Below are 13,582 nucleotides of genomic sequence, written 5' to 3' on the forward strand. Positions count from 1 at the left end.
TTCACAGCTCGCTTCCCTCTTCACCGTCACGCAGGATTCATATATTTATTTTCTGCAAATAAGAAAATTTGGGAATTTGGGTTTAACTACCAGAAAGCAGGAAACACGAGATCCCGCCACTGCACTGGACTGTTATCGATTGATGATCCTCCCTCTTCAGAAATCAATATGGACAGAGTCAAACTGCACCAGGATATTTAACCAACAGAGATTTAATGAGATGCATAGAGTTCATCACCATCTGCACACACAGACACTGAAGTGAAGATTTTATGCAAATTCACAAAGTATCAAAAAATAAGTTTTTGCCCACGTACAAAAGAGAATTCAAAAGTTACTGGAAAATTGTGTTCACTCCATCCCTCACATTACTTTAATTCTGACACCCGGACCCCAACAAACCTGCAGATTTTTTTTAAACACATTAAAATTACAAGTAAAATGTTGCAATAACTAATGTGTCTGATACATGAGGTAATAAGTGATTTAAAGGAGGTGGAGCTGAAGGTTTAGAAAATGAACCGATCTGGGAGGGTGGAGTTAGAGAGGAGTGATGCAGTCCACACTATAGTGAGTTTACAATATTGTGATGCCGTCCAAATGTATAGCGACATTTTCAATAGACTTTACAGTTATCACGGGTCATCCCACCAGCAGAAGATTTTTATTACACCATAATCAATAAATTTGGTATTTTAAAAAAAAGAGTTTTCAGCTTCTTTCTTTCACCGAGGAACTCACGATATAAAGTCCTCTACATAGACGTCCCTATGCAGGGAGGAGGGGTTAGTGAATGAGTGGGTTGATTTCACACAATGCAGATGCCAGGAAAAAGAAAAAGCAGGATTAATGTCACGCCCCGCCTCTTCCTGCTGCTCCGCCCCCTCACGCTTCTGAGCGGCGAATCTCCGGCTGCGTTGTTCACGTGTGAAACATTCAAGTCATCGTCATCAAGTACCGTCAGAAAAACAGTTATTAAAGGGGTAAGTATGAATACAGTGTGTTTGATTATACGTGGAGTAATATATACATTTAGATACTTTTTTACACTTTAATGTACCCGTCTTTTACAAATGATGAATGTGTCGTTTGCCTGTCACATACTGGTAAAAGTCATCAAAACCACCTATATGCACAATCACTTCCTGCGGGTCTACAAGCGCCATCAACAACCATCACACCCCGCTGGGCTCCTCCATCATTATCTTCTCGTGTCTCTCGTCCGTGGTCCCGACGGGCGGCCCCTGTGACTTGAAGATGACGCGTTTACACAGCGTGAGAACAGGCTTGTGGGGCCGCGCCTGACGCAGGTCGCTGGACGGAGAGGTCATGTTATTGGGGTTCTGTTTTAAAAATGGAGGAAAATAAACGCAATTTGAAAACCTCATTACCAAAACACATCTATCGCACATTAATAGCAAGAGTTTTGAAGTCACTCACCCTCCAGAGCGCCACAAAAATGAACACTGGGATGCACATCAGCGGAGTGACGAAAAGTAAAAAGCCGACTATGGAGTCCCAAGGTTGAAGTCTGGAGCCGTGCTCCAAGTAAAAGGATTGAGTTAACGGTCTAAACAGCAGCAAGAGCTAGGGGACAGAAAAGGTGCGAGTTAGAAGGTCTAGCTGTAAAAACAATTTAATGTGTGGTCTGCTTGTTGTGAGGGACCAATTGTTCTTCCAACTTGAAAAGAAATATGTGTGGATACGATGTAGTTTCATGTCTTTATTATTAATATCTGATTGGGTTAGTTTTGGTTTCACCATACTACTCACCACAGAGATGAACGGTGTGATGAACATCCAGCAGTACTTGATCACGGGGTTCGGTCGATACCCGATCATGTCCTCAATGTTGTCGTAGAAACGGTCCGCTCCTGAATTTCAGCAATGGACAGGAGGTGTTGGTCAAAAAAACGAAAAAGGGAACAACATTGTTGTTTTCACAGGGAATATGATCCAAAGAGAAGGGGCAGCAGATTCTGATTTTCATTTAGAGGCTTTGCGAAGCACAGAAATGAACGGCCTCATTTTAAACTTGGGTGAAGACGCATCTGCACTTACTCGCTCTGAAGGGTTCAGAAAGAAAGGCTAAACAGGTGAAAGAGGGGGAAAAGGAAGCCGCTGCGGAATATATGGGTTATTTAAAAAAAAGAACACATTTATAGAGATGGCAAAACATTCATCGATTCATTTTATGTCTGTGTTACTCTGGGAGAGATGAGGCCTGCTCCACGTTTAACCAACACACAAGGTGCTGATGCAGGTTTAGTCCAGCAGGTGGAGGACTCATCCCAGGGCTGAATGAAGATATGGACAGTGGCATATAAAACCACTAGGGCTGTTCAATCTTCCCCAATAATCCCATTTCATTTTCATTCCTCATTGTTTAAGAGACTCGAATAATATTCAATTGTTAATGACATTTTACAATAAAACTCTGCCTATTATTGCCTTGTACCTTGTTGACACAGGATTGTCTGTTACCATTTCCAGAAAAAGTTAATTTGTATATCTAACATGTTGCCCCCTGGGGTGGGGTCAATTACAACATCTGACGTGTTCCATTTAATTGAATAATCTGAATGATGTAGTCATCTTTCACTGATGGGTGTTACTAGCAGACATGATTTAGTGGAATATATATAATTTGTTGCTGTAGTCAAAACAGTCTTTTAGCTAAAGAGAAATGTGTTACATAAATATGCAAGTTTAGGATTAATATACCATAAATAAAGAGCAATCAAAATTGCAAAAGCTCAACATAAATAAAATCTAAAAATGTGTAATGACTGTTGGGACATGGTTTTTGTCAAACCAAAGGCCTTCACTTCGGCCTTCACGGGTAGTCAAAGCCTGAAACCACATGGTCTTTGTTCAGGAGCAAGCCTCCCGAACTCAGTCTCCCAGGATGCCACAGGTTCCATTGTTCTGGAAAAAGCCAGAGTACAGGGAACTCAAGTCTCCCAGGATTCCTCAACTTAACACAGAGGTGTGAAAAGCCTCCTATTGGTCACTCTCGGCCCAGGACCTGTGAAGTCACCGGGCCGATATAAGGCCACTTCTCCCTCTCTTCTATCTCTCTTTCCACAATCTGTCCAAGGAGGAAGGCTGCCAGCCATCCAACGAGAGAAGCGCAAAGGTGCAGCTTCCAGCTCATCTCATCAAGGAAACCTCCTCTCAAACCTAGCCATACCAAACTCCTAGTAGCAACTCGATGTCCTGCAGGAGAACTCCAATCAGAAAATGAGTCCCACAGCTCAACAGAACTGCGAAGGCAGAAACCTTATGACCAGCCAGAAGACTTCACAGAACTGCGAACTGAACTGCAACTTCCTTCCTCCCTTTTCCATGGATGGGTAACACAACTGGGCTTAATAATTATACTAGGCTAAGCAAGACTGTGTATTCGATTCGGTGTGATGTTTATGAGTTTGATATGTGTTGTGATACTTTGGGTTATAAGTTATTCGAAAGTAAGGTTAGTTTGTAATGCTCTTCACGGTCTTTCTTTGCATTTCAGTCTACAATCTTTGTCTAACTTAGCATCCACACAGACATACGCATATCTCTCCACCTAGTTATCTCCTCCACCGCTACCTGTCGTAAAACCACTTCGAAAGGAGGAGGGGGCTGTTTCTTTAGGGTGGTACCCTTTTTGCCAGTTGTCATTTTGAGAGCCCCCTGATTTACATAGACACACACATACACATCTTTGATAGTTAGTACGTTGTTAGTAATTTGCGTTTTTATACTTTATTATATTCATAATAAATGTTTTTCTTTCACAAAGGTTTGTTTCATTAATGTTGCATAAGTGAATTTTGCCAACTTCTACACTGTCAATAACTACATATCCTTCAACTTAGCTAACTATCTAGATGGTAAATTTGATTATAGTTATTAATTGATTTGTTAATCAGAGTTCCAAATTTGAAGTTAGTACTTGTATGAGACTCAATCAAATAAATTGGCTATCTTTTCCCTTCCCTTGAAGGGTGTTGCCCCGAGGTAACTTTAACCAATTCAAGTTATGATTTATTATTAATATTTTAAATATTTATAATTTATTATGATGACCAAATTTATTGAATGCCAAAAGGCACACCATTTTATGGTGTCACTTTTAATGTATTATTGCACAACATGACTGTGAGATAGAAACCTAAGATGACCTGACGTACCGTACACCCAGCCGATGATGACGGTCTCCAATAAGGAAATGGAGAGGAGAATGCTCCCATTGGCTCCATAATCGTCAACAATACGAAAGGGGACTATCCCTCCCTGAAGCACGAGGAGGAAATAAAAATAAATGAAAAGGCAAAAGGTCACAGAAAGTACAAGAAAGAGCATCTTCTGCATCACTGTCTGAACAATAATATTTCATTTTCTGCAGTTTTGTTTTTTTCCTGGAATCTGGCAACTTTTTAAGTGAAGCCAAGGCTTTGAGCTGAATGCTAATATCAGCCTGCTAACATGCTCACAAAGACAATGCTAACGGTGTGAAGCCAATAATGTTGACAGTGTTGACCATCAGAACTCATCATGTTAGCATGACTCTATTTTTATGACTAGCTTTTTAGTTAAGACCACGGCAATGACAATTTTGTGAGGACGCCTTTTAATTGTCTGATTGGCTTTCTAAGGTGAGGTGCGACGACACCGTAGTAAAAAAGCACCTTGCCCCTAGCTTTCTGCCAAAAGCTAAGTAATTCTAGAGGCTTGGTTAAAGGCTAGAACGTATATGATGTGTTGGTTGGGAGTCGGGCTCCCCTCGTCCTGTTTAGCTAGGGCCCCCGAATCGCCCTTGCACTTACCTCAGTGATGAACGTCAGCCCCAGTAGGAAGCAAACAACAGCAATGATCAGGACCAGGACCTCCCTCGCTCCAGGCCTCCTCAGGTGACGTGGGAACATGTCTGTGATGGCTGTGGCTAGACTCTCCGTAAACATAAACTGTGAGCATATAACCTCATGATTAGATTTTTGTGACTATGATCCAGGGATACTGTATTTTGTATTTGGCATTACAGACTTGAGAGTCGACGGCCAGGAGGAAGACCATGAGGAAGAAGAGCACGGTCCAGAAAGTTGAGCCAGGCAGCAACGACAGGGCCAAAGGAAAGCCTTTGAAGATCAAATCAGGACCTATGAAGGCAAAAATGTCTGTGGTTATTTTACTCTACTGAAGCAGGTTTTCAGACATGAAATCTGGAAAAGGTCAAAAATATTGTTTCTGTCTGGCTCCAGATACAGTTTATCTGCATGCAGGTAATAATTTGTCTCAGCTGCTATTGGCCTTGGTTAATCATCTATGATTTAAACTTATTTTATGATTTTTATATTGCATTTTTATTCTCCATCTTTAATGTGCAGCTGAGGTTTGTGTGGATACAGATTTCTGTACTCCAGATAGCCTTGAACCTGAGTTATATAGCATATAAACTGATTAATGTATAGCAACATTCTAAAGAGATACATGAGGTGCTTTCCAAAATCGTTACAAGGGGGAAAAAGAAGGGCAAACAATTAAAAAGCATTAATGTAAAAAAACAACATTAAAATATAAGAAAATATCATAGAAGATCAACATCATTTTTAATGCCTGAGAAAATCCTTTCGCCGAGGTGACTGAAGTGAAACACCCTTTAAGCTGTTTCTAAATACAAGATGCCATCTTATGGACTGTGGATGTAGTTGGCAACACTGCCAGCTTTCCAATGTATTGTTAAAAGCATAGCAACTGATTTGGGATTCCAACGTTAACTCACCAAAAGTGGCAACATCATTTATATCCACTCCCTGCACGTGAGCCAGGAATCCAAACACTGAGAACACGATGAAACCCGCAAAGATGCCAGTCGCACAGTTCAGGCAGCACAGTGCCATGCAATCCCTGCAACAGAACAAGACAAGTCTCAAAAAGCCCACTGATGAAAGATGGCGAATGTGATGAGGTGCGCGAGTAAAGCCCCCCCCGACCTGTAGCAGTTGCGGTTGTACTGGTTGTAGCTTCCCAGAGTGGTCAGCACCCCTTGACACGTGGCGTAGGTGTACAACACACACATCACTGCAGCCTCCCATGCCTGGAGAAGCCGTGAAATTGACTTGGGATTTGAATCACTTTATTTGTTACACACAGTCACAGAACATGACAACTCTTTAAGTGTTGAAAACAATCATGTTCACAAGAATGGGACGGACAGACAACCCGGAAACCTAATGCCTCTTGCCACTGACTGCTGGCTGAGGCATAAAAAAATGTTTAAGCAACGGAACACAGCAACGGAAAATGAAACTCATCAGTTTATAACGTGTGTGAACCACATTTGCATTTGTTCATTCAGGTCTGTGGGTGTAGGCAGTATTGTTTACACGACTGTCTGTCTTCAGGCCCTGGTGCGGACAGCTGGTAAACATTATTGGCTCGACAGGGCTGAGAGTCTTACTATACGAGACAGAACACTTACCGCTACACAAATTGGAAAGGCTCCAAAGCAACACAAAGCTCCTCCTACTCTCCCTGCGACGGGTCTGACTCATATCCGGGCCAGGGATGGAGGCTTCAGCCTGAGGCTAAAGACCTTTGCTTCCAACACTGGACAAAGAAGAAACTACCCTTGGTTGGCTGCATTGCATATTCACACATGGATAAAAGCAGCCACATTCACACATGACACGGACCACAGATGTGGGACAGAGCTCCATTATGATTTCCTCTGCAGCTCAAGAGAAAAACAGATGCCTGTCCGCTGAACTCACGCACGCTATAGGAAGCAGATCTGCTTTTTTAGACCAATCTCACATTGTGCAACTCTGCTCATAACCCCGCTTTCACCTCTTCCCTTTTGCTTGCTTCCATGGTTACAGAATAAGATTCTCCCGAAAGCTCAGAGTTTTATGAAAAGCTTTTTACTACATCTACTGATAAGCGCAGCCACAGCTCGTCTTCTGACCGCGATTGCAGCCAAAACAAAATGGAATCCAGTTGAAAGTGTCTGGGAAAGAAACTGCAGACGTAAAAATCTACTTTATTTAATGCACACACTTCTTACAGTAATCCTTATATAAACATGTGTGTGCTTGTATGCAAAACATGGCTGCATGGGAAGAGGAAATGCTCCCCCTTGCCTGGCCCCAACAGACAAAATTCCACAGGCTTAAAACCGCCTTACATCCCAGTAGCTGAGAGTTGTGTTGTGAGAAAAAGAGAGAGAAGCAGCAGGGGGGATGGGGGAGGAGGCTGCGGACGGCTTTAATGATCCAGTTTGTGGAAGTAGGACCTCCCCACATTTTTATGCTGCTACTGCTGGATAAAACAGACGCAGTCATTGTGCAAGCCGCATCTCCCTCTTGTCCCTCTAGTCTAAAATTTCCCCTGTTCTTTTGAAAGAATGCAATGCCGTGTGGTGTTTTTTTTTATGAATGTAAAAAAAGGTTGAAACTTTTGCAACAATGGTTAATTGCCAATTCCCGTTTCAGTTTCAACCTTGTTATGATGACTTATAATGCAAGTACACTCTCACAATGTGTTTGCGTAAATCCCACTGGAGAGGACTGAATATTAAGGGTCAATTCATGATCCAATACGATACTCAATAAACGCCCCATGATAATGCTAATATCACGATACATGGATAATTGATATATTGCAAGACAATCATAACGTTATATCCCGATATATTTTTAACTGGAGAAGAATACAAATAAACCCTAAAGAGCAAAAAGGGCAGGATTTGAGTTTTGAGATTAGGTGTCATTTTCCCAGAGTTTAGGGAAAATATAACACAAAAAGTGCATCTTCGTGGCTCTTTAGTCGTAACAAACACACTAACATGTCAGTGTCCTAAAATGACATCATTCCAATGTAAAGTAACCATAAACTGGCAAAATTCCAAACTATAGAACTAAATATCAATATTTTGAGCTGGCATACAGATAACCGTATATTGCTGTTAGGTTATTCTGTCCCTGCCCAAGTGATGATGTTCATGTTTGATTTATTTGCCAAGATTCTCACAGAGAAAGGGCCTCTGTTTGCTTTTATTGCTACGTCCCCGTCTTAGGATCGGAAACAGGAGTCAAGGCTGGGGGAGGGGAGGGGGGGAAGGTCTGTTTGAACAGAGGAATCTAACAGAGAGATGAGCAGGAAGCCGAGAGAGTTGCAATTGCACAGCCCCAACACTACAATTTCAGATGGCAGCCAAATGGCTTCACTGAGAATCTTACAAATGGATTGGCGAGTCTTCCAAATTCTGGATAGAGGTAGTAGAGCAGGCCCTGTGAGGCTCCTGGGAGCGTCACTGCACGGAAGAAGAGGATGAGCAGCAGCAGGTAGGGGACTGTAGCTGTGAAGTAGACTACCTACAAAAACACAAAATAAGATCACTTTTTGCTCCGTTTTTGGTCTCCAACAACTCAATCCTGAATTGAGATCTGGCTCTTTTAATGCCCACTTTTTCCCTGTGCCATTTGGGGTTGGCCCATTACATAAATTGTGTTTAACTAAATTTCTGAATTAAAAGAAAGAAGCAAAAAGTTTGACTTGTTTTTCTTTCGTCATATTCTTTGTCCCTGGAAGTTAAAGCAGAGATTAACAAACACTCACCTTTCCAATGGATTTGATTCCCTTCCATGTGCAGAAGTAACATATGACCCAGGCCAGCAGGAGACACAGAGCCAGGTCCCAGTGCACCTTACCCAAGAGCTCGTCAGACATTCTTAACACACGATTCCTGTCAATCACACCAACAAATGAATACACAACAGCAAATATTTTCTTGTGAAATCCAGATGATATAATCGTTCTCAGATTTACTTGGATGGCTTCAATCTATATTGAAGAGGGCTGCAGGGAGAAGAGGACACATTGTTCCCATTATGCGGGGCAATAGTTTGTTGGGATTGATTTCACAGTATCTGTTCTCACACCAATTCACGAGATTAACATGTGGAGAGCAGCTGTGTTTCCAACATTTCCCAAAGTTTGCCTTTAACAAGAGAAGAATGCAGCATGAGATAGTTCGAGGCAAGTGATGTGTGTCCTTATCCCCAAAAGCTCTCGACTCTCGTTGTCTTTTCAAGTTGCTCCTCTTTTTCATCCAGATATATAATGCATGTAAGAAACCATGAGCAATGCGTGTACTCGCCGGCACATTTTTCTGCTGTATAGTCATAGAGCTATAGGTTCACCCTGACATCTAACCATTTACGTCACACTCACTCAGCAGCCCAAGAGTAAAGATGGCCTCTCAGTATCAGGGAAACATGAGAAGCTGATTGCTGAAGAATGTTTGGTCTAAAGAGAAGCTCACTGAGAAGGGGGGGGGGGGGGGGGGGGGGGAGTACTGTTGTTTTAAGGTCACGTTAGTAGTAGATTAGTGTTCTAGCCGATGTCTCGCTCACCTCCAGAACTCCTCCACCGGTGTGTTCTCCGACTCTGATCCGTCAGTTAGATTGCTGTAAAAGTGAGTTGAAGTCACAGTAATATTAATAGTCATTTTTGAAATGTTAAAAACTATTCAGGCTCATTGCAGTCCATTATTTACATATCTATATTCTTTAACATTATAAGAAATGCCAATAGATATATGAGAAGGCACACACAGGAGTGATACTGCTTTTATTAAGCGGATACAAATATTGATATTTGTAAGTAAAAAAATAATCACATAACAATACACGTTAAATTACTGTTTAATTGATTTAGCAAAGGAAAACAATCTTGACTCTGATACTTGAATTTTCTCTCGTCAAGATACCTTTGACAGCTTATTAAAAGATAGATGATGTGATATGGCCCCCTGGTGGCTGGCAGCAGTATAGGTTGCCTCCTCCCTGTGGGTGGATCGGACATTTACCGAGCTAAACAGACTCTAAAATGGGACACTTTATTTGTTTTTTCTCTATTTATTTTGCAAACCTTTAACCCAAGTTAAGTTAGCGTTAGTTCTATTAGAGAAGCATATACAAGAACCTCCTGCTCCGAACTCATAAAAGTCGGTGTGTTTCCCACAGCAGTTTAAACCATGGAGGCTGAGACTCATCTCATAAACCTTACAATTTTCTTATGTATCACATCAACATGATGAATTTCCACTACGAATTCAGCCTGTTCCACAAACAGCTCAATGGTAAAGATACAACTTACAAGTCATAGTCATCAGGCAAGGTGAGGTTGTTTAGGAACGACCAGCTGGTGTTGGTGGAAAACAGGTGGGTGTTTGCGATCACGTTGACCGGACTGTGACATAACTCTACAAAGGCAGAGGAGAGGGAGATCACAGTGAGACAAATGGTGCGTACGTCAAACAATAAAATATGCTGATGAGATTTCGTCGTTATGTGTGTTGAATTCCATGCTGCTGATCAAATACAGATGTGCATAAACAAGGCAGCATGCCTTGGCGATGGCGTCTTACCAGAGTTCCACTCGTTGTCACAAGTAGACCAGGGCAGGGGGCTTTTGAAGGAGTGAATCAGGTAGAAGATGTTCCAGGCCAATATAACGATGAAGTAGCTGTTCATATAGAACACAATCACTTGGGACGCTATCCCAATCCCTGCAGGACACAATGGGTTTTCACGCAGTTAGTGAAAGTCATCTTCTGCCGTGTTATGCAACACTCGTAACTCCATAGGGCTGACTAGTTCCCAGTTCTCCAACACTGGTGCATACATTCGTTCTCTGGTTCAATTGGGTTGGACATCACAGGCATTTGATGGGAACAATAAACCAACGGAAGATTGCACAATCAATGAAATGTTCCCTTACATTCAGGATCAGTAATTCCTCTGCCCTTAGCAACTTAGCCTGACACAAGCATGACTGAGGATGTACAAGTCAGCTATTGTTGAGGGTTGAGCTGCTGCTGAACTCCTGCAGAGAATCTAAAAGCAGACCACTGAATAAACTCAAAGACGGGCTCCTATACTTTCCTCAGAAAACAGCTCTGCAAGGTTTAAATACTCGAAAATAAAACTGTGATCTCTATATTGTTGGTTCATGAAAAGTAAGTCATGATCTTTAAGAGCGTGCAAGGACTTCACACAGCTCCAAAACCAATTTTGAAAACAATGAAAACCATCCATTTCCTGTTGTATCAATGGACTAATTGTGCAATCCCCCAAAAATGCGTGCTAGCATGTTTTTTACCCTCGAACATGGGACATATCTTCCTCCAGGCTGTGACTGCACCCTCGTTGGTGTACTGGCCCAACGCCGTCTCCAGTAGGAAGAGAGGGCCGCCGATGAATAGGAGGCACAGAAAGTAAGGGATGAGAAAAGCAGCTGGAGGGAGACAAAGATGAAGACTCGTGAGGAAGGGGTTCCACCGGCATGGAATGAATCACATATTAAGTTTCTGAGGGGGGAGCAGAATCTTTACAGAAGAATCTAACTAAAATGTGACCTGATGAAATGTTGACTATGATGACAACAATGGAAACTTTGTCCATTTGTTGTTAGTTAGTTCGCAGAATGGAAATTAGTTTTGTAGTTTTTACGTAATCCTGGTCACAATCAAACAAACAACAAACGAACGAACGGACAGAAGTGAAAACATAACCTACTAAATCATGTGGAGGTATGTGCTGTACCAATTGCATGAGCATTACTTCCCCATATATAGGGAACTTGTGTTATATTGCTATTGATGAAAATTATATTGCGATAGTTATTGTTGCAGTACAATCACCGAAGCCTATTTGCATGTTAAATCAATGCAAAGCTATTACACTAACCTCAGCCAGCAAAAAAAAAGAAGCTTGCGTCTCACCTCCTCCATGTTGGTAGCACGCAAAAGGAAATAGCCACAAGTTCCCAACGCCAATGATTCCACCAGTCATGGAGAGTAGATACTCCTTGCTGTTGGCCCACTTCCCCCTCGGAGGAAGCTGCTCTTCACGTGGCCCCTCATCTGGACCTACTCCTGCAGCACTTGGTTCCCTGGCTTTTTCCTCAGTCATGGTCTCTCACTCTGTTTCATGCACACATAATAAACACTGGAGTGAAAATGCCAGCCAGGTCTCCCAGGGCTCTCTTAGACCCGTGCACTTTATTTGCAGAGATGTAACAGAAGCATTTCCGTTGGTCAGTGGCGGTTCTACATGGAATTGCGCCCTTTTTTTATTTATTTTAACAATATAACTGAAAGAGAAACTTAAATTTCTCAATTGCACAAATCCTTCAATAGAACATTTGAATAACACACTTAAGAGACTCAATGCACACAATTCTGTTGTAACACAGTATGAGTTACAACATAAAAGTGGCAAAAATATGCATATAACAAGAGCAGAGATACAATAATATAAAATATTAAGAATAATATACAAATACTATATAGAATAAATAAACACACGTGTAAAAACACACTTAAGAAAATCGAATTATTACACTATTGCACTAAGAACAGAAAACACAAACTAAAACTAAAACTTAACCTTTCTGGCCTTCCTTGATACAAAATCATCAATAATCTCAACATATGAAATCTGCTCCCCTATTGAGTGATTGATACTGATGACAGCAAGGCCAGTCAGGCGTTCCTGAGACATGATTGACCTAAGGTATGTCTTCAGTTTTGAAAAGCTCCTCTCTGCTTGAGCCACAGTGACTGACACATTAAATACAATCCTGAGAGCAGAGATAGATCCTGCATACATAATAGAGATAAGCTCAAGGAGGCTCATGGTTTTTGATGGCAGGTCAGGGAAGTTCTTAATTTTTTAAGTTTTTGTTTCTAAGTCTTTTTAATTTGTTGGGTCTCATAGAGTTTTCAGACATACATTACACACTGGTCTCTCCTCATGTCCTTCCCCATTGACTGTGAACCCAAGAGCAAGACAGGCGTCATCATACTTTCTTTTCAACTTGTTTTTGAACACCGTCTCTTGTTTGTCCCTGACCGGCTGACCCACGTGAACGAGATCTGATCTCACCATGTGTGTCTCTGAGAGAGTGAACTGTGCGGGGGGCGGAGTCCGGGGGCCTGTCTGTGTGTGTGTGTGTGTGTGTGTGTGTGTGTGTGTGTGTGTGTGTGTGTGTGTGTGTGTGTGTGTGTGTGTGTGTGTGTGTGTGTGTGTGTGTGCTCTCCGTCCGTTCAGGGAGCTGCTGCAGAGGAGCTGAAGACCCGCCCGCTGCTGCCCAGCCTCGGGTTGCAAACCCCTGTCTACGGCGAAAGAGCGATTTGTTTACTGCTCCGCCATCAAAGAGATAAGTTTAAAACATTGGTTCGGTTATAATATTAGTTTTTGCACCGGTAGGGCGCGCTGCAGAGGTGCTCATAGTTCTCACAGCAGTTCGCACAGCACGGAGTCTGGTTGAATCAGCTCCAGAAGAAAGAGGCTGTGACAAAACCAACCAGGCTGCAACATGCAATTCACTCCTAAGACATTGTAATACATTATTAAAAACATGTCTAGCCTCTGACACAAAGAGAAGAAGGACTCACCCGTGCAGCTTGCAGCTTGCAGCGTGCTCCCTCAATGAAATTCGACTGAGTGAACTTGGAAAAAAGAAAAGTTTGAAAAGAGGGAGTGTCCTGCCGTCTGTGACACACGCACACACACACACACACACA

The 13,582-nt window shown here is 42.1% G+C and overlaps 1 protein-coding gene across 1 annotated transcript; it reads right to left on the reverse strand.

The window, feature by feature from the left end:
- Positions 1-201: 201 nt before the first annotated feature.
- On the reverse strand, positions 202-13,508 carry LOC133949163 (sodium- and chloride-dependent betaine transporter-like). Its single transcript, XM_062383365.1, has 16 exons — positions 13,454-13,508; positions 11,777-11,977; positions 11,155-11,289; positions 10,421-10,561; positions 10,150-10,255; positions 9,405-9,458; positions 8,608-8,734; positions 8,229-8,363; positions 5,982-6,085; positions 5,771-5,895; positions 5,035-5,147; positions 4,818-4,955; positions 4,182-4,284; positions 1,774-1,874; positions 1,441-1,587; positions 202-1,343 (listed from the first exon to the last, which is right to left on the reverse strand). Exons 2-16 carry the CDS (start codon positions 11,964-11,966, stop codon positions 1,176-1,178), a joined length of 1,887 nt encoding a protein of 628 aa, XP_062239349.1. The 5' UTR covers positions 11,967-11,977; positions 13,454-13,508; the 3' UTR covers positions 202-1,175.
- Between the last annotated feature and the right edge of the window lie 74 nt (positions 13,509-13,582).

This window comes from Platichthys flesus, chromosome 23 (genome assembly GCF_949316205.1).
Source record: "Platichthys flesus chromosome 23, fPlaFle2.1, whole genome shotgun sequence".
Lineage (NCBI taxonomy): Eukaryota > Metazoa > Chordata > Actinopteri > Pleuronectiformes > Pleuronectidae > Platichthys > Platichthys flesus.